Below are 21,549 nucleotides of genomic sequence, written 5' to 3'. Positions count from 1 at the left end.
GAAGGTATAAAAAATGTTTAGAAGTTGAGGGAAGACATTTTGAACATTAAAATATATTTGACAGTTAAAAACCTGTAACAGTTGTCATGTTGATTGTTACTTACCTATCACGGCCAACCTAAAATGTGTCAAACAAGCACAAACACCATTTTGGGAGAAGGGAAATGTTTATTCGTAAATAAAATGAAAACAACTGGGTTTAGATATAGGGCAACTTAAATAAATATGTTAAAAAAATTGAAGGTTTTCATTTAAAAATTTCAAGTTTTCCACATTTTCTGAACTTCATACTGGTTTATTTTTTTGACCACCTTGTATAAAAGCTGGAAAATTTTCAAGTCAAATCCGATAAATTAGGTCTTCCTCTACAAAATCTCCGATTCCCACAAAAAAATAAACCTGTGTTTCTGGGAAAACTAAATTTTGCTGCATCTGTCGATTTCTCCCTAAAACTAAAAATATTTCGGAAACGGCCAATCCTAAGTATGGAATGTGCTATGTTTTCAACTTAAAAATAGATGTTCTTTCCAAAAATGCAATGATATACAGGGGGTTTCATTTAAAATAAGAAAGTTGGTATCGATTTACGATATAACGGGTATTTCAAAAGATCCTTCAAGCGGTTTCCCAGATATCCATCGATGATGGGACACCCAGTATATCCTGCACTTCCTTTAAAAAGTTACTAATGTTTTGAAGATCTATCTTTTTTGTCCTTTGAACTTTTGACTTTTCGTTTTTTGAATTATTTTTTTTTGTCGAACCCCATTCAGTTATGTGACCGTTTTCCCAAGTGTGATCGCAAATTTTTGAGTTCTCAAATTCTCGTTTTTTAATGTAATCTTTGCACTCGTCTATTCTAATTTTTACAGGTTGAAAGATATCTCCAACATAATGTTTATTACCATTTTTTGAATTTTAAAAATCATTGTTTGGACAAAGTCGGTAAATTATTAACTGATTGAAAAACTGTTGTTTTCTTTTTTGGTATTTTGTATTTGCCTGCTTTTTTCAGTGTGAAGTTTTGAAGTTTCTGTTAGGAAAAATTATTTTCACAAAAATAACCCCTGTCTGATCCTATTAGCACAAGTCTTTATTTAATTCATTAAAAAAAAATCACTGTTGGCTAAAGAAAAAACAATTTTAGTCATCAAAATAAAAAAAATCGCCAACTTAGAAATTTCTACTTTTTTTTTGAGATGCCCTTAAAAAATTACAATAATTTCTACTTGAATATTATTTTCCATTAACTTCACCATTATATGCAGTTTTACAAACTTATTTCTGAATGAAAACAATCACATTTTAGACGTCGTGTACCTAATATGTATCACCTTGAAAACATGATGTATTGGCTACTAGTGTCTGTGAAGTAAAAGTGAATGTGAAATAATAGCGCCAGTAAAGTAAAAGCGGACGTGAAGTAATTGCGTCCCTAACATAATATTTGAAAAGTAACATTAAAAAGATATTGATTAACAAAACGAACCCAACTTTTTTAAATTTATTGAAGTCCATAAAAATGCAACTATTTGGGAATATAAAATTAACAGTTTTGAACTTTTTCCAATGACATTGTATTTAGAACTATATTTTTAATGAGAGGTGTATTCAATGTATTTTTTTTTTCATTGTTGCTTGTAATGGAAAATCTTTAAGAGTTGATTTTCATGAGAGAATGGAAACTTTGTAGAAACTAAGAGGTTTTTGAAAAATAAATATTGGGCAAAAGTTGCAAAAAAAATGTGGTTAAAATTTTGTCACTTTTTTTGGAGCATCCTGTATTATTTCACACAAAATTTAATTTTAATATAATTCAGAAAATATTTTTAAAAACAATTTTTTTAACTAGAACACTATTTCAAAACTGCCTCGAGGAGAAATATTTTAATATATTTTCTATATATTTTTTTATTTTTTTTTAATATATTTTTTTAATCTTGTATATAAAGTTTGGACGGGTTAAGTTAAAATTCAAATTAATTCTGTTTCAAAGTGCAAATCATGATATTTAAAACAACGTATTACATTTATTGTATTTTTATGGTCAATACTACTGTAATAAATCTCATTACTGATTGAGTTTAATTCGAGACAATTTATGTCACCCTGAGAAATACACAAGCCAAGAGTCACATTAATATTATTGATAAGATCTTGTAGCGTCATTAGTTTGTGTGGCTGTTATTTTTAGTGTACACACACCATCATCTTAAAATTATTATTGACTAGTAAGTACTACTTCCCATTGTATTTAATTTCCATAAAAAAACATCTCTAGCAGTTTTTTGTACCAGTAAAAATAAATTCCTTGGAGTTCTTGTTTTATAGCTCTGTAGAAGAATTTTTTTGCGTATTTGTTTTGAAACTAAATCTAAATTATTAATTTTATTAAATAGACAGAATAAGTTTTTCTAAAATTCCCATTTTGAACAGTTCATAGGTGATTTTAAAAAATTTGATATTATTTTTGTGCGCATTGAAAAGAGATTCGATAGGTAGGTGGGATAAACTTGTATATATTTTTGGTAAATAATGATAATTGCTTATGTTCTGTTTTGGTTTGATTTACGACCTTAAAAATAAAAACAAAAATTTTAATCAAGAACAAAATTTTAACCAACTTTCCATTTAGAATACAATAAAATATTTATTAAAATGAGTTTATTTATCAATATTTTTAACATCTATTTCATCTGTCATTAACAACAGTGATAGATACACATTTTAGCCCTGACGAAATGAATTTTAAATAAATACTAAAGAATATGAGTGTTGCCTTCTATATTTCGGGAATAGATATCAAGAAAAGAAATTAATTATCGTATATGGCTTTATTGTTTTTCTCCATGAAGAAATATACACTTTTGCATGCTCCGGAACTAATTTTCGAAGCACTTCTCCCATTCCGATAGATGTACTTCCAAAACATACATTTTCCAACTGCTTTTTCAGACGTTGAAAAACGTTGAGCTTGTAATTTATTTAATTATTTTTAATGTGCGGGAGTAAAAAAGTCATTAGGTGCCAAATCAGGCCTGTACAGCGGATGATTCATTAATTCGACTTTCTCAAAAACTTTCTTAAGAAGTCTCTTGTTTAAGCCAATGTGTGGGAACTCACATTGCCCTGGTGGAGAATGATGTGTCTTTGGTGTGTACCATTCAGAATTGACCATCTGATGTTGCACTAATGGTATAGTTACCACATATCAAATTTTTTCGAAAAAAACAGACGACCGTTTGCTTAGAAGTATTTTGTGTGCAAATAACTTTTGTTGGATTTGGTTCATCTTGAAAGACTCAAACAGTCGACTGCTGTTTACTTTCGGCATCTGTTACGATGTCATAGTTTTGTTTTAAAGCACCGCGATCGTATTTCTTAAGCATTTCTTTTGACTAATCAACACAAGGTTTTTTTTTGAGCGTTTGACAGACTATGTGGGATCCAACATGGATATTTTTTTTTTGCTGGCCGAAAGTTAATGCAATATTGAATGTTTGCCCAAGGTTGCCTCGATTGCACACTAAGTCTTGTGACAATCTTGCAATATCAGTTGCAGAACAACAACCGATTTTTGACGACTTTCACGAAATATGTCAGTGAACTAACCATGGTTGAATTCCGCATACCACCGATATACAGTGGTTTTTGATGGTGCTCCATTGCCAAAAGTCGAATTAAGTTCATCGATGCACTGTTGTTGAGGTAATCCATGTCGGAAGTTGTACAAAATAATGGCACGGAAATGTTTAGGACCTATTTCTCTTTTTCGGCTGTCAATGAGATGAATTTTTCAAGTCACTGTAAAAAACACAAATAGCGATTGTACGTGAAAACGTTCTAAGTAAGTATACCACCAACAAGTCAAACTTTACGATAGGGGTAAGTAGGTTGTCAGATGGCAGCACAAGGATCATCCATTCCCGAAATATAAAAGACAGCCCTTGTAGTAATTAATCATGATTTATTAGTTTTTCAGTTTTTTTTTTCAAAGATTTTAGCAGAGTTATAAGCTAATTTTCTAGTTGTTTTACAGCCAAAGCACTTTTATATTCATTTTTTGTAGGTATATATTATTTTAAATTAAATTTATAAGAACATTTTTTACAATTAATTATATGCAGTGTACAAAATATACGGGAGTATTATAAATTTATTTTATATTGTCGTGACCTTGAGTCATTTTCAAGGTCAACTTTGTTTTTTTTTTAACGGAAACCCTTATTTTCAACCCAGGATTTGGAAAGACTGGAAAATTCTACGTTCAGATGATGTATCACGTGTGGGGTCCATTTTATCCCCTAAGGTCACGTGAAGGCCAATTTTTTTTTAATTGAATCTTTTCACCTAAATGACCCCGCAAAGTTAAGGTTAAGCGAAAAATAAGATTCAGGAAAAAAATTAACCTTCACGTGACCTTGGGGGGCCAAATGGACCCCACACATGATACATCATCTGAACATAGAATTTTCCGCTCTTTCCGAATCCGGGGTTGAAAATAAGGATTTTCATTTTAAAAATACTAAGTTGACCTTAACATGACCTTCAAAATGACTCAAGGTCACAGACAAGGTCACGACAATATGGGCCCTTTGGAGATCAGTAACTTTCATCTGAACCATTTTTCACATAACCATGTACTTTGGATTTTAGAAGGGGTGAATGGGTGGTCTGGGACACCCCGTATATATCATTCTCTTAAATTAAATTTTATTTGATCAAATATTAGGTGAAAAAAATATAAATACATAGCAAATAATTTTTTATGCCTACGTGAAGTCTATGTTTATTAACAACAAAATAAAATCAAGATACTGACAGGTCTTTATTACTTACATTTCTATATTATGAAATATTTCTCTTTCAGTTAAGCGTCTTCGGCCACCAGTACATCGCGCAACAATATTATACTGTCATAGGTTGTAATAACTGCCACCAAATCATATTTGGAATTAGTCCCCAAGGATACCAGTGTTCAGGTGGGAATTCTAATTAGAATTGTTAATATTAAAAATTAACCATTCTTTTTATTTTTCCAGTATGCCATATCAATCTACATAGACATTGCGTTAAACTTTACGACGACAGTTGTCCCGGACCTATAATAAAAAAGGAGAGAGGCATCAGGAAACTAATCGGTATGAAGGACAACACCGACCACAGCAGGATCAAGAAGACGTCGCACTTCTTGCAAAGTATGTTTATATGAGGTTAGGGGAGTAGGTGAAAGATATATAACCGTTTGTTTTGTTCGCAGTGGAAAAAGAACGCAGGCAAATGGAGGAGAGGGACAGCAGTTTTGAACAAAGCGAAAGCGGTAAGTCTATTTATCTTTACAAACATTTAGAAAACCAGTTAAATTGTGATAGTGTTTGTATCCTGATACACATGTTATGGTAATTACGTTGCTGTTAGACAAAATGGAGTGCTCTGTGACAGATGAGTGAGTGAAGAGTGTGAAAATTCATCACAAGTTACGGAGAGTGTGTAGCTGAGACTGCGCGCAAATTACGTGGAATTTTCAGTAGCGAACAAGCAAAACTGTCGAATTTGGGGCAGGTCATTCAAGAATGACCACTGTATACCCAAAAAGTATAGTTTGGAAAGGATTTTACGTTTGTGGGGTGATTGGTCGTTTCTTTTTTGTAATGAATTTTCACAATCTTCACTTGCTTATCCATCATATAGCGAACTGAAAATGGAGCACAATTCAAATCCTGCTTTACTTTTGGAACACGCTTTAGTAAAATATTAAATCTTTCATTTTACACTTTTTTCTGCTTTAAAGAGTGGGTTTAATCGTTAGCTGTTATTTCATCTTTTTTAACTGAATTTTTCAGAAATATTCGTACATAATTTTTATGATGGTGAAAATTAAATTAATTAATTAATTAGTACACTAATGCAAATATTTCAGGGGTCAAAAGAATTTTGGACATTTTTCCTTGATTTTTTACACTGTATTTAGGTAAAAAATGGTCGTATCGGGAATTAAAAAAAAAAAGCATTTTGAAGCTCTAAGATTCAAGTTTTTAGATCTTTTGGTCGAAATTTTTTTATAATTTTTTTATCAATTCTAGAAATAGCGCGACGAAAAAATTAAAACATTTTTTTTTTTCCGAGTCCACAGACCAAAGGATCCTTTTTGTCTTCAATCATCGATCATCTCGGTGACAAATGGTCTTATAGAGAATTGAAGGGTAGTTTTGAAAACTTAAATAAATTTCCTGTATCATGCTGCCACAACTTTACGTAACAAAAAATTTTTTTTTCATCTTTTACACAAATTTTAAAAAACAGGAAAAAAGGGGTAATTTATGGTTTTTTAGAAAATAGACGGCTAAATTAGAAATATTCACACATCGTGAACCATTTCTTTGAATTTTTGAAAAAAATTAAAGTTTTTTTGAGCTTAAACACTAATGATTAAATTGGAAAAAAATTTTTTGAGGTTTTTTCACATTTTTACCGAAAATAACGTTTAAATTGATGAAAAAAAAAAAAAAAATTAAAAATTTGTTTTTTTTTTTTGGAAACGATTCAGCTTTTCCGTCCTATGCTTCTGTTCATCAACTTTTAATTAAATTAAAATTAAAGTTGATGACCCAAACCAGATTTCGACCTTGATTCATGTCGTTTTTTGAGACAAATTTCTAATTAATTTTTGTGCATTCTGTAATCACTTAAAAAACAGTTTTTTTCAAAACTACCCTTTTCCTTCTCTGAAAAAAATTTAATTTTTTTTTTCACCCATTTAAACGTTACTTGCGGTAAAAATGTGAGAAAAATTCAAAAAAGTTTTTTTTTCCATTTTAATCATGATTATGAACTGTTTAATCTCATAAAAACGTGACCCTTTAATTTTTTTCAAAAGTTTGAAATAAAGAAACAGTTTTGCTAGATCGAGATGAAACTTCACAGGGTTCTTCTAGGTATATCGAACTGTAAGTCATGCTTAACATTAGTCATTTCGTGAGTATTTCTAATTTAGTTGTCGGTTTTCTAAAAAACCATAAGTTATCCTTTTTCCAATTTTTTTAAATTCATGTAAAAGATGAAAAACAAAATTTTTTATGAAAAGTTGCGGGAGCATGTTACAGGAAATTTAGTTTTCGAAACTGCTCTTCAATTCTCTGTACGACCATTTGTCGCTGAGATATTGATGATTGAAGAAAAAAGGATCCTTCCATTGAAAGTCCAATATTTCGATGAAAAATGGTTGTATCGAAATTTATTAAAAAGAAATTGAAGCTGAATAAACAAGTTATCTGGTTCATGATATGGCTTAGCTGAAAAAAATTTTTCCAAGTCTGTGGAAAAAAAAATTTGCAAAATTTTTTTGTTGCGCTATTTCTTAGAATTGCATGATATCCGTCGCTCCTAAAAAATTTCGACCGAGAGATCTAAAAACTACAATCTTAAAGCTTCAAAATGCTTTTTTTAATTCTCGACACGACCATTTTATAGTCTGTCAAAAATCATGGAAAAACTTTGGAAATTTTTTTGACCCTTTAATTATTCCTGTAGTAAAATTTTTTTTTTTAGTACTTTTTTATTACTGGTTTTAAGGATCTCAGAACCCGTGCTGATATTTAAAGTAGGTAAAGGTCTTTCGGTTTTTTACGCCGTGACCTATGTACCTGGTCATTGCCAGTTATAGAATTACGTGCCCTGCCCTTGTCGTTCTCGGGCTAAGCTCTATCGGGGTGGGCCTATGGGTTCTACTAGGGGGTCAGCCCCCGCTGAGCCTAGCCTGAGAACAACAAGGGCATGTCAAGGATTCTTAGCCACGGCTAGGCCATAGCATGACACCCCAAAAAGCCATCATGCTTTAAATACTTTTTTTTATCCATTTAGGTTATTTTGTCACACTGAAAACAAATTGAAGCATTTACTTGAAAAAAGGTACTAAACTAACGTTTAGTAGTCTGATAAAACTAACAAAACTGGTTTATTGTTATCTTCGTACAACAGTGTGAAAGGTATTATTATCGTGGAATGCAGTTTATGAAACAGGTATAATTTTATAGTCACCAAATGTGTTAGTATCTATCTCAAATTCGATTAAACTATTCAAAAATTTTAAGCAAAGAACCGTAATTAATTTTCAGCAAGTATTTGTTAAATTTGTCTGAATTGTTTTATTTTAACAATTTGTTTTTTTTTATTTGTGTATGTTCCTAAAAGGGTATAGCAGAGAGGCGGACATAATATAACTATTACGGGATCTTGCCACTTTTGCACGTTCGATACAAAAATATATATTTTAATGAGTGATATAACCTTCACTACACATTAAATTTGTGCTTAAAGAGTTCTAATTATTAGATTTGTATTTTAATATCATGATTAAAATTAATATTTCTCTGGCCAAATTTGCAAATCTGATAGATGTTTTTCAACCATGTTGATTTTTCGTCATAAAATTGGAATATGAGCAAATGCCAAGAATACAACTAACCTTACGTTGTACTGATATTTTTTAAATAAGCTTCCCTCACTTTTTGTCGTGTCCTTATGCCACTGAGGGCAACAATTGCCTCAATAGTGATTCCCAGTTTTAACCCCACTGACAAAATTCCATGTACATCATTGTAAGACATAGTCTATTTTTTTCCTTTTAGGGTTTTTCACTATTAGTGTCATCCCTATTTTCCCTATTAATCAAAATATGAAAGGATAAAAAAATGTTAGAAAAACATTTGGGGAAACTTTTTTAATATCTTCGTTGGAGAACTAATTAAAAAATGTCGCGTTACTGACTAAGTTTCTTTGTATCTCCATTACTTTAAAATGAAATGTTTTTGTTTTCTAATACCAGCTAATTACCTGCAAGGCAATTATCTTGATATAACCAAATTTTATTTTAGTCATAGGCTCCGATTTTAAAATAAAAAAAGAAGACCTTTAAAAAAATATATAAACATTTTTTGTTTTATCTTATTTTTAATTTATCATCTCTAGATACCAAATTCGAATAAGATATCTTTATTCTGTTGTAAAGGTTATAAGCTAATTCAATTTTCTTTTTTTTTTTTTTCGAAAAAATTTTATCAATTGAAGTTAAAAATGCTCTTCGATACCAGGTATGCAAAAAATATCAAACCTCCCATACAATACTCCTAACAGTTGATATTGCGGGAAACAACTATTCTATGAGCTACATGCCCAAACTAGCATTGAATTATACTTCGAATACCCAGTAAACAGCTAGTAATAAATAATTATCCAAATTAAAAATAAAAATGATGAGTGTAAATATAATTAATATAAAAAATACATACCTGATATAGAAATTGTTAAACAGTGTAGTCATTCAAGGAAATATCTTGTATTTTTGTTCTACCATATCAATGGTTAGTAGTTTTGTCTGTGAGGTTAGATATCTTTTGCATACCTACCTAGATTTCTGGTATCGAAGAACATTGTTTGACTTGATGACTTTGAGTTAGTAAGATTAAAAAGAAAATGAATGAATACCTTTATAACAGAATAAAAATACTAGAACTAATAGAGATAGGTATATATAATTTTTAAAAAGATATCTTTAAATTTGCTCAAGATATGGATATCTTGAGTAAATTTAGTTTTTTCTTACTTTAGCGTAATAATTAATTAAAAAAATATTTAAGATACATAAACTTTACCTTTTTAAGTACTTTTTATTTTATAGTAAGGTATTAAATTTCCGAAAAAATTTCTTTTATCTAGCTGTTAAGAAGGATTAATTTAGGAACCTACATACACCAATATTTTCACATTTGTTGAAAATATTCAGATCAAGTAATAATATACAGGATGTCCCGAAATTAATGCAAAAAAATGTGATCATAGATTCTTAAGACAAATTTAGGGGACTTGTATTTTTTATTTTTTCCAAGTGGTCCTCTATTTCTGAGTTACAACCCCCTGAAATCCATCCCTAAGAATAGTCATTTCAGAATGCTGTTGTACGAGAATCACAACTGATTAATTATAACTGTCAAAAAGTAAATTTGTTAATTGTGAACGCCAGCCACCCACGATTAACAGGTAGAATTTCATACGAATCACGATATGCATTCGATCACATTTTTCCATTTTCTCGAAAACTTTGCCTTCCACAAAAAAAAAATATTAAGCTACAAAAAAGTTCCTAAATTTTTAACCCTTTTTAACCCCTGTTTACCAAATTTAGTGATTCTCGTACAACACGATTCTAAGATATATGTATATAAAAAAAACTATTCATAGGGGCGGCTTTCAGGTGGCTGTAACTCCAAAAGAGGGCGCCACTTGACAAAAATAAAAACATACGTGTCTTAACAATCTGTGACCAAATTTTGTTGCATTAATTTCTGGACACCCGGTATGGCAAAAGAAGAAACAAAATTTCAACGTAACTAAATAATTGTGTCTATTTCTAGAGAACTATTAAGATAAAGTGAGGATAAGAGAGAAGAAAAATAGTAAAAGTGTAGAAAAATGCATAAAGAAAGGAAATTGGTTAATTGAAAATGAGAGAATTATTTAATGTAATGTTGCTTATTGTTATTTTGTTTGTTCTTTTGTGTGTTTTTATGCTGTGAACGTTTTCAGAGAATGTGAAAATCTTTCCTGCAGACACAAAATTTTTATTACCAACCAGATAAAAAATAATTACTCAGTTGAATGGATTTATAAAAAATAAAAAGTAATAAAAAAGAAGAAAATTTTATCTAAATTAAATAGTGTTTAAATTAACAGTTATACATTAGAAAAAAAAACTAAATACCTGGATGTCCATATATTCAGCACTTTTAAAGATATTGCATTCAAATTTTGTAAAGAGTGATGTCTGGAGAGATTAAATTAGAATATAGGATTAATATTTTGATAAAAAAATTGCTAACATTAATTTCGAAGAAAATTCGTTCCCTTTTTAATTTTATCTAAAATAAAATTTGGTTACATCAAAATAATCTCTTTTTATTTCATGCTAAAATGTGAAAATGTTTCAATTTCAATGAAAAGAGATATAATAGTGGCTCTATGAAAAGTGATATTTAGTGTATAACTCTAAATATGCACTTTCGAAGGGAACACTCGGTATATTTTAGCGTACTTAGATACTTACTATAACGTTTAGACCGCTAACAGTAAGGGAGTTAGATAAAGCTTTGGTTGCCAAGCAACTAGGTACTAATAATCTGCCTAGTTCATTAGGTTTTATTCTTATATACCACATTCTTTCGGGCATGTGTCTTTATTATAAGAGCAGTGGCGGCTGGTGCGTAGGGGATCTGGGCGCCGCCCCCCTAGAAATTTTCATAAAAAAAATTAATTTAAAATTAGTTTACAATGTTATCTAGATAATTAAATAGATTAGCCTTATGAAACACATTAAAAAGGAAATGTTAAATTTTTAATGAGCAGTCAATTTAACTTGACTTGCAAAATTCATTTAAAAAACATTCGTAGCTCGCCCCTAAATCTGTAAAGTGTTTACAGAGGTGGTCATGGTTATCGTCACGCAGCAGTGAAAGACGAAGTGAGAGTAGCGCATATTTATGGTCCTTTCGAAGTCAGTTGAACATGTATAAAAACGTCTAGTAATAAAATTAATGAGATTAATGGGCGTCCTCTGCTAAAGGGAAAAAATAATATTAATTTATATATAGTGTGTAGAAAATTTCTGTTATTTGTTCATTTGACCAACAGCATATTTTAATTATTTGTCCTCAAACAATTTTATTATATTGATAAATTTTGGTAATGACATCAAAAAACTTTTACATTTTCATTAAAATATATTACTGCTCGCTAAGAACCGACGGGAAGGTATGAACATATCCTTGAATTATTACAATTATTATTGATACGAAAGAAATATTAACAAAGAACCGTTATAATCGTGTGCTGCGCTGGGCGACGTATCGTTTCAACTTTTTAAAGGCAGGTGATGGACGATGGCGATGCTGTTTCAATTTCCGCGTTACTAGTTCCCCCACGCCGTAGTTTACTCACGTGTTGGCCGCCTTGTTGCCATGACAACCGCCGTAAACAACACTACGAAGTGAAGCGGAATACAAACTGATTCCGATCCGCGTCACTTGCTTATGTTGTACGTGGTACAAGGTTGATGTTCGCGCTCAACGAAGGCTATTCTGTTTATTTCTGCGTATAAAACAAACAAATGCAATACATTTTCAATATAGAATTATACCTAAATTATAAAATTTATATAAAATTAAAAGTAATTTTAAATTGCACAACCAAACGGAAATTTTAGGTGAAGCCGCCACTGTATAAGAGTTAAAGTCGTTAATTTTTGTATCACTGTAATCGCAAGAGAGCATTCAATCCGCATATGTAAATATACAGGGTGGCGGGAGATTAAGTAGACCATATTAAGTCCGTATCTATGCAGTCCCATGCTCGTTTTCGTATCTTACGGCGGGTATCCACTTGTGGCAATGCTCCGTAACGTAACAACGAACATGTTACGGCCTGTTGCAAAAGGTGACACGGTTCGCTGCGAAAGTATGTGTGGTTTTGGTCGTATCATTCATTCCGTAACGTAACAAAATAAGGTTACGAGACGACATAGGAACATAAACTCACAGTATTAACCTGACTGCAATAATGGATTCGTCACTGCAATCGCAGTTAGCAGTAGCGTAATATATTTTTATTCATCGTACAATTTTGAAGAATCAGAAACGGAATCTCCGGAAATCTTTTCTTTACTCCACTCCATGGCACAAACATAGAAAAACACACTCTTTCTAGTCACTGCAGAAAACAGACTGATCCCAGACCATGTACAAAAGACTGACGAAACAAAAAATAAGACAAAATCACATGTGCAATAGGCAACGTTACGGCCAAAAGGGTAACCCCGGCTCAACATGTGTCGCATCCCTTTGATGCGACGACTAAAAACCGACAACTGATGGTTCGTCCCGGATTAGTTACGCGTGTCAAATTTGTTACACGTACCATGCAACAGTTTTCCGTCTCCACTAGCTGTAACGTAACATGTTCGGTGTTACGTTACGGGGCATTTGACACAAATCGATACCCGCCTTTAGACGTTCTATGGTGTTTTCTCAAGAACAAAAAGTGTTTATCATAGAGTCCTACTTTAGAAATGGACGCAAGATTGATGGAATATGGAAGTCTTCTATTGAGGAATGTTTCATAGAATTTCAAAATCAATTTCCCGGCGTTGTTGAGTACAAAATTTTTCAAAGTGCAGTTCAGCGTTGTGTTAATGTTTTTCATGAAACGGGCAGTGTAACAAGAAAAGAAGGAAGCGGCCGACCTAAAAAGCGGACTGAAGAATTAAAAGAAAATGTCCAACAAATAATGGAAAATGCGCCAAGAACTTCTGTACGTGTTTTATTACAAATGGTGGGAGTACCAGTCGGTACCTGCCACACAGTGTTAAAAAAAGATTTGCGTTTGTTCTCCTATCGTTTAACTTGTCAGCAAGAACTTCATGAAGTTGATTTTCCGCGACGGGCTGTATTTTGTGAATGGTTTTTAAACAACTACGGTGAACTTCATAATATCACCTTTTTTTCTGATGAAGCCTGGTTTCATTTAAGTGGTTACGTAAACTCACAGAATATGAGAATGTGGTCTTCTGAAAAACCAGATAACTTTTTTGTCGAGGGCCCTCTACACGCTCAAAAAATTGGAGTTTGGTGTGCTCTCAATCGAAGGAGGATTTATGGACCTATTTTTTTTAATGGTACTCTTACTGCGCAAAGGTATAGAGAAGAAATTATCGCTCCTTTTGTTAACCAGCTGGAAGAAAACGAAATTACAAACTTTTACTTTCAACAAGATGGCGCAAGGGCACATACGGCAGGCGAGACGAAGTTTTCCAAAATCGACTAATAAGTCTCAATGCTGAACATGAATTTCCACCGAAGTCATGTGATATTACGCCGTGTGATTTCTTTTTGTGGCCTTACCTTAAAAACACTATTTTTGAACTGCCTATTCCTGATTTAAACCATCTGCAGGCTCGACTTATAGACAAGATTCGTGAAATTAACAATACCCCGAGCATCTTAGAAAATGTCTTTAATTCTTTGAGGAACTAACAGGTGTGAAAAGTGCTTGGAACGAGGAGGGGGACACTTTCAGCAGCTGCTTTAATTTATTGTTATAACAAGGAGGGGGTCACTTTCCGCAGCTCCTTTAATTGTTTGTTATTGTTATCACGATTATTCTTTAAAATAAAGTTATATAGTCATTAACGTTATTGAAACTGACAGCTGCTATACAGCTCGTTGAGAAATAAGGTTAAGTTGGTCGCTATAAGCTACTCCCTACGTCCAATGTGTCAGAGCCAACTTCGACCACGTTTTTATTTGAACGCTCGTTATTTATGGTGGGCCACCCTGTATACCTGTAGAAATGCCCCTTTTTGTTTCTTTTCAACTTGACTCTCGAGTAAATTTCGAACAGTGTAAATATGAGAACGACTTAGAACTTTGTTGGGAGCCATAAGTCGTCAGTAAATCTCCTTTACACGATATATCACATTTCCCTCTCGGTTCCCCTTTTTATTGTACCCAGTCGTAAACGTGGTATTCCTAGAGTTTACTGAACTCTTCTACATCTCGTGCTCGTTCAATTTTCGAAAACTAAAAATGCTCCTCTGTTAATTGGTTTGCCAGAACGTACAGTCAGTCGCCGCGATATTTTTTCGACGTGATCCGACCAATTGTCAAAAATGCATTCTAGGTGGGCATTGCGGAATCGCAAGTCATGGGTCTGCCCGTCCGTTCTTACTGCGCCGCTCTTGCTCTTGGTCGCCGTTGTCAAACATTGAGCGCCTCGTGTCTCGCGTGTTGGGCAGGTTAGTGAGCACGGAAACTCATCGCAGGCAGGTTCAGCCGCCGCGCATCTTGGTTCGACGCTCCGGCATCTCTCTTTCCAGTTCCACACAGCATCCTTCCTTCGTTTCCTCTCCGATGTGCATTTGTTTATTTTAGTGTTGGGGTGTCACGTGTGTGTGTATGTGCCGCATTTAGAAATTTCCAAACAGGAACTGCTGGGATTATGTCTGTCTTGTAATTCGTAATTGCCGTACAGTCGTCGGTGGTGAAGCTGGTATAGAATGCATTGCGTTTAGAACTGCATTTTTGTGAGCGTTTTTTAGAGGATCTCTTGCGAATATATCGGATGAGATTTAAGTTGGGCATTTGCTTGTTACCTTACCTGCTCGCGCGGACCCGTTTTCGCCTTGTTTCTTTTGTCAAATATTCAAACATTTTATTAGTAGCTCCCAGAGGCATCTGAGAACGTGGAGATGGAGAAGTGTAAGGGGTCCATGCTTGCTTTTGTTGTGTATTCTAACCTGTGAAATATTATTATCGACATTACAGAATCACATTTTTAATTATTTTAAACGGAGCTAATGATGAAATAATTGTCGGATAAATTTATATTTAGCGTTTTATTCGCTCGTTTTTATTCGTTTGTCATTTATAGTTGTTGTACTTTTCTGCGATCTACTTAGTGTAATGATTCTATTTATATTCTTTATATTCATGAATAATGGTGATTCGATGCCAAAAGTTTACGTTAAAAACAGTAATTTGAAGTTACATGAATTTCCCAGAAAGATGTTATATGTACTTACTATTTAACTATGTCAGTACATATAAGACAGGGAATTGACGTTTTGGACTTTCAATTAATTTTTAATTCTATAAAAGCATATTTAAGTATTCTACCCATACGCATAGTTTAGTGCAAAAACATAAATCGTTAATGATGCATCGTTGAATATATTTTTGTGTTATTAGGCAGAAGTAAATCTTTAATCGTTTTAAATATTTTTTGTTTGAAAAACTAAACAGTGCTACTTTATTACTTACTGATTTTCTACGCATTTTCAAAAAATTAAAAATATTTAGATTGTTTATAAGTATTTTCATTATAAATGCGAAAATATGTTTATCTACATATATGCTGATTTCTGAAGTGTATCAGTATGATAACCAATATTTTTAGTACAGTTTTATGATGAGAGTACATGGTTAGATATTGGGTCTTTATCAAAACCACAATTTGTTATCACGACCGATTGTCGCCTTATTTGCGAAAAAGGCATATGGAAGCTTGTTTATCGCTAAGGTCATTGCGCATTTTTTATTTATAAAAATAGCACTGGCAAAAAAATACATCTCAAATCTTTTGCCAAAATTGAATACAGTTCGTCACAGACTAAAGAAATTAACGTTTAAAAATGTTGTAGGCGTTTTAAATAGTGTTTAGGTACAACATATGTTTTGCTTTCAATGAAAGTATAGGGCTAAAAATACTTGTTGTATTCGTTACGTGTTAATTTACTAATAACTAAAAATATAGATATGGAAAACGTTCTATTTATAATTAATTTTAAATTTGATGATAAGCTTGTGTCTCATAAAATACCGATAAATGTTGGAAGTTATTTTAAGTAACAACGATTCAAGTTGATCTAGAGACACTCAACCGAATTTTGGTAATACTTTGATTAAAGGTACATACTATCCCTGAGGTCGTGACCGGACCATTTTTAATTTTCCTGATTTTTTGGTGTTTAGAGTAGCTTTCATGAGTTTTTTTTCAAATTTTTATCAACTCAAAAAGTTATGAGCATTTGAATGATATTTTGAGTAAAAAATTTTCGAATACCTTTAACATTGCAAAAACTAAAGATAGCATTAACTTTTTTATTTCATTTTGTTCATTTTGAGATGTAGTTTTACAAAAAAATATAAAAATAATACATGTTTTTTGATTTTTAAACCAAAAAAGTGCTTTTTGACAGTGAAATTTTTCTTCGAAAAATTCTCAAAAAATCGTCTTTTAATATGTAAATTTATGAAATAGGTTCCAAAATGAGACCTTTTGTTTTTCGAATTCTCAAAAAATCGTCTTTTAATATTAGACCAGGAAAATTAGCAAAAAAAAAAAGAGAAACTCGAAAAAATTCCTATCCGCATTATTATTATAAAATTGTCTAAAGGAACATAATACAAGACATCTCTCATCTCGTGAATCAAAAAATTTTATTAGCTAACCTTTTTAAACAAATAAGTGGGGAAAACAGTTTTTTCACTTTGCAGGGAAAACCATCAATTTTAGCGAAAAGTGACTCAGACAGCTTGTAACGAGTAAAATTATTTACAAAATGAGACTTATTAAATTAAAATCGGTTAATAAACAAAAAAGTTATTGCAAAAAAACAAGAAAAGTGACCATTTTTTAATTTGTTTATAACTACCGCATTTATTGTTAAAATTTTATAAAACCTATGACAAGTTGAGGGTTTTGTCATACTTTAAAAGTGTGCCAAAAGTGGGCGCTGTAGGTGCAATAGTTTTCGCACAATTCAATTTGTTTATAACGGAGGCTCCAAAAGTTATGGATTTTAAGCCTCTGTACAGGCGTTAATTTTCAACCAAACATGATTCTGAAAGCGTCATTGTAATCTTAAAGACGTAATTAAGCGACTTATTAAAAAATATCACCGTTTTTTTGACATTAACATTCTGAAATTGTGCAATAAAAAACCGTGCATTTTTCGCGTATAAACAATTTGAATAAAATTGTTGCTATTTATGCTACCTCACCGAAAATAGATGCAATGAATACCTGGCAAAAAATACAATTTTTTTTAAAAAAGCACCCTCTACGACCAACAGGAGCCAAGATAAGTTCAAATTGATGCGCGTTGTAAAATTTTGCAATATATCGGCTCGGCTTCTATTCATCGTAGAAACTACTTTTTTTTTTAAATCGGGGTAGCTCGACGAAAAAATAACAATGGTCATATTTACGAGTTCGTAGAATAGCCCTGAACCCCAGAAAAAATGCATCTGTTATACTTAATTTTTTTTAATCTACAAAAATGTCACAAAAATTATTGTTAAACGAAATATTAATTAAAATTTCAATTTTGGAATTATTTTACTATTATTAAATAAATAAATGAAGCTATCGTTCATTTAAAGATATATTTTTTTACATATTAAGCGAAAGTAAACTTATTTTTTCAATATTTTGTTAGTTATTTAATTACGATTTAAATGTAAAATTAAAGTAAAAATTCACAAATTATTTTCAAATTATTATTTATTGTTAAAGATTTAAAAAGAATAAAAAGCGTTTGAATTGCAAAATTGTCAAAATTAAAAAATGTTAATAAAAATAATGCGGTCGATAAAATTACAATTTTAACTTCTTGAAATTTTAATATATAAAGTTTTTTTATTATATTTATTACTAATTTTATACAAACAAATGTTTGCAATATAATCAAAATTAATTAAAAAAAATATTAATCACAACCATTTTCAATAATAGATATAAGTAATGCAATATAATACAATTTAAAATTTAAATTTTTTTCTATTTTTATGAGAAATAATAATTTCAAATAACAAAATAAAAACTAAAAATGTATTATTTTTATATTTTTTTTTTTTATAAAAACTACTTACATCTCCAACAAAATGAAAAAAAAAGTTTGATATCTTTAATTTTTGCCAAGGTACAGGTATTTGAAAATTTCTTAACCAAAATATCCTTCTTCTTCTTGATGGGTTGAAATAAAAGCTTGAAAAAATTCGTGAAAACTACTCTAAATGGGTACTAAGCAATATAACAAAATCAGGAAAATTAAAAATGGCATGTACAGAGGTCATTCAAAATTCATTATTAACAGAGAACCTCAAAGTGTTTTTCTTTAATTAATATTTTGGTATAACTTTTTTTTGGTACAAACTGTATCAACAAAAATCATCAAAATTGTAAGTCTTATAAGTTTGAAATTGTCCTAATTGACTAAAAAATTGATCAGTAACTTTTTTTGACACTCAGTTTTTCAATAAACTGAGTAGTAGTAAGTTAATAGTTTCAGTTTATTGGAAATGTGTCGTTCGTAAAATTTTGACTGCACCAAATTCCTCACCTAATTAGAAATAGTTTTTAAATAACACGTTGTCATGAATAATTTCACCATACAGTCAGCAGCCATCGATTGAACAAGCTTAAAAGTAGGTCATACCGTCATAAATTTTTTATGACTACCCCAACTATGGGGTTGGGTTACTTTAGACCGAGATTTTAGACTATATGCTTTCTATGAATGTCGATCAAAATATTTCACAATCCTTAAATCAGTATTCTCACTAGTTCATTAATAGAGTAGTGATTGAACGATGAACTGCCACTCCTATTGATTCGATTGTTGACATCTGCAAAGTGTATACTAATTGGATATCTTTAGGCGGCGTCCTTTATTTAATTAACTATTCAGTGCATTGAAGGATCTGGCTTACTTATTTATACGTATAATATAAGATTGCCAAAAATATGAGACACATCCATTGAAGAGTTAGATCGTCTCCCCTGGACGCCCAAGTTGTTGATGCGAAACATGTGCTTTCAAAAAGTTGCACTTATTTATCCCTAAAAATAGTTTAACGGCAGTATCTAATTTTGACTTAAAGTGTGAAAACAGATATTTACAACTTTATGTCAATAACTTAGAATCTTATCAGAGATTAATCCGCTTAAGTTACATACATACGTGCTCTGAGGTGTGTTTTTAAACCGAATTCTGGAGGAACTTAAAAAATTCGTGACTATACTATTTTTTTATTGTGATGTGAACGTAAAATATTTTATATGGAGTCTCAGGATTACACTACTAGGTCAGGAAGTTTGAAAAGATCGAGTAGTTTTAAGAAGTTGTTAAAATTGCCCAACTGGGGTTCATCTAGTTCAGGTAAGATGTTTGAGATATTGTGTATTACGATTTTGTCATGTGAAAAGTGAAATTTTGTCTTAAAATGCCAAGTAGGTAATCGGGTTGCCTTTATCGTAATTTGGAAAATAGACTCAAAATAGCTATAGTTTTCCGAGATGTGTTTTCTGATATTTGCGAATTTTTTTTTAAGTTTTTCATTTAATTTGAAATGATGCAACTATTTAGATGTAAATATAATAGTTTTTTTAGTAGTATAATAGTAGCAATGCTTTTTCTTTTATTTGATAAACATTTAAACTCAGTCACTGTAAATTTTTATTTGTGTTTATTTTATTTGCTATTTGGTATTAATGTAATAAAAGAGTGTTTATTTTTTAAATTGCTTTGGTTTTATGAGTATATTTTGTTCATGAACTACACTCTTTGAACATTTTTTAAATATTTTTCGTATTGTACATGAGAAACTTGGTCACTTTTTTAAATAATCCGATACTGGATATTATCCAAGTCATCCAATCGAAATTGTAAATAAATCAGGGTTATGTGACTCAGAAATCAGTCAAAGCACGTAGGATATATATTTACGTCTACCTACGATTAATACAATAAAAAAAAAACAAAAATAGAGATCACAACTTTTATGGCACGAATTAACGTCTAAACGTGTTAGTAGCATTAAGTACATAATTAAAAAGTTTTTGTAATTTCCGTAATATTATGTGGGAATGTCTATTGGAAACTATACAAGGCAGGCAGTCAATTTAGACATATTTTGAAGGTATCCTGTGTTTCACGATCGTTTTTTGTGATGTCAAATAACTTTTTTAAGAAAAAAATCGTTTTGAAAAGCAATTTTTTTTTCAGTTTTTGTTTTTTTGTTCATTAGAGTCTAGTAGTGTACGCCGTTTTACATAACTTTTTTTTGGTTTTTCAGATTTTCTTTAAATATTTTCGACTTTTTTAAATATTTAAACATATTTTAAGATAAACATGATTTATTTCATCATTTAATTATATTAATTATATTTCGAAATGATTCGACTGAAAAAAGAATTACATATTTGTTTGTGCAGATAAACAACAAATGAAGAAATATTTTTTATTAAATAGACCTCGAGATCGACCTTAAAAATGTAAATATTAGGAAACTTCCTTAAAATTTCAAATTCTAAACTTTAGATTTTTGCGGTATCAACTTTTGAAAAAATTTTTATCCCAAATATATTCATTTTAAACGTTATATTTCAATTACGTTATAATTGTACGTATTTTCTAGGTGAATAGTGTCAAAAAAAGTCAAATTTTCGTTTTTGTAGAAGCTTTTGCACAAAAAATGTACTCTTTTTTGCATAATTAATTTTTTATAACTTAAGATAATGTCATATTAGTTTTCGAAAAAAGCTAATACTTACATTCTTTAAATTTTGATACATAATTAAATATATGTAGCAGGTTTCGAATCTTGAGGAAATTGTAGTTTGCAGAAGGGCATTCTTAGGGTCTATTTCTATACAAAAAATGACTTCATTTGATATTTACTTGCTATATGTTTGTTAATGACTTTGTCCTTTAATATGTATACCCTTACAAGTTTTTGCATACATGTGTATAAAACATAATTTTAAACGGATATATTATGCAAATTTCAAAAATTGAAAAATATGCGTTTTTGACAAAATGTAATTTTGGTTATCGCTGAAAATTAGCCGATTTATAAACGAATTAAATTGTCTAATTTTGAAGTTAGCCATACAATTTAGTTACCTTCGACAATCTCTAATAAAAATAAATTTATTTTTCAG

The 21,549-nt window shown here is 30.9% G+C and overlaps 1 protein-coding gene across 2 annotated transcripts in view; it reads left to right on the top strand.

Moving 5' to 3' along the window:
* LOC108904775 (rho guanine nucleotide exchange factor 12) overlaps positions 1–21,549 on the top strand; it is a 194,936-nt gene that overhangs the window by 68,094 nt on the left and 105,293 nt on the right. For both annotated transcript variants that reach the window (XM_018707450.1, XM_018707449.1), the window contains 3 exons: positions 4,871–4,982; positions 5,043–5,198; positions 5,261–5,320. In XM_018707450.1, the coding sequence (XP_018562966.1) occupies positions 4,871–4,982; positions 5,043–5,198; positions 5,261–5,320 (328 nt within the window). The remainder of the gene's footprint in view (positions 1–4,870; positions 4,983–5,042; positions 5,199–5,260; positions 5,321–21,549) is intronic.

Source organism: Anoplophora glabripennis, unplaced genomic scaffold (assembly GCF_000390285.2).
Source record: "Anoplophora glabripennis isolate ALB-LARVAE unplaced genomic scaffold, Agla_2.0 scaffold124, whole genome shotgun sequence".
Lineage (NCBI taxonomy): Eukaryota > Metazoa > Arthropoda > Insecta > Coleoptera > Cerambycidae > Anoplophora > Anoplophora glabripennis.
This window is presented reverse-complemented; position numbering and strand designations above follow the sequence as displayed.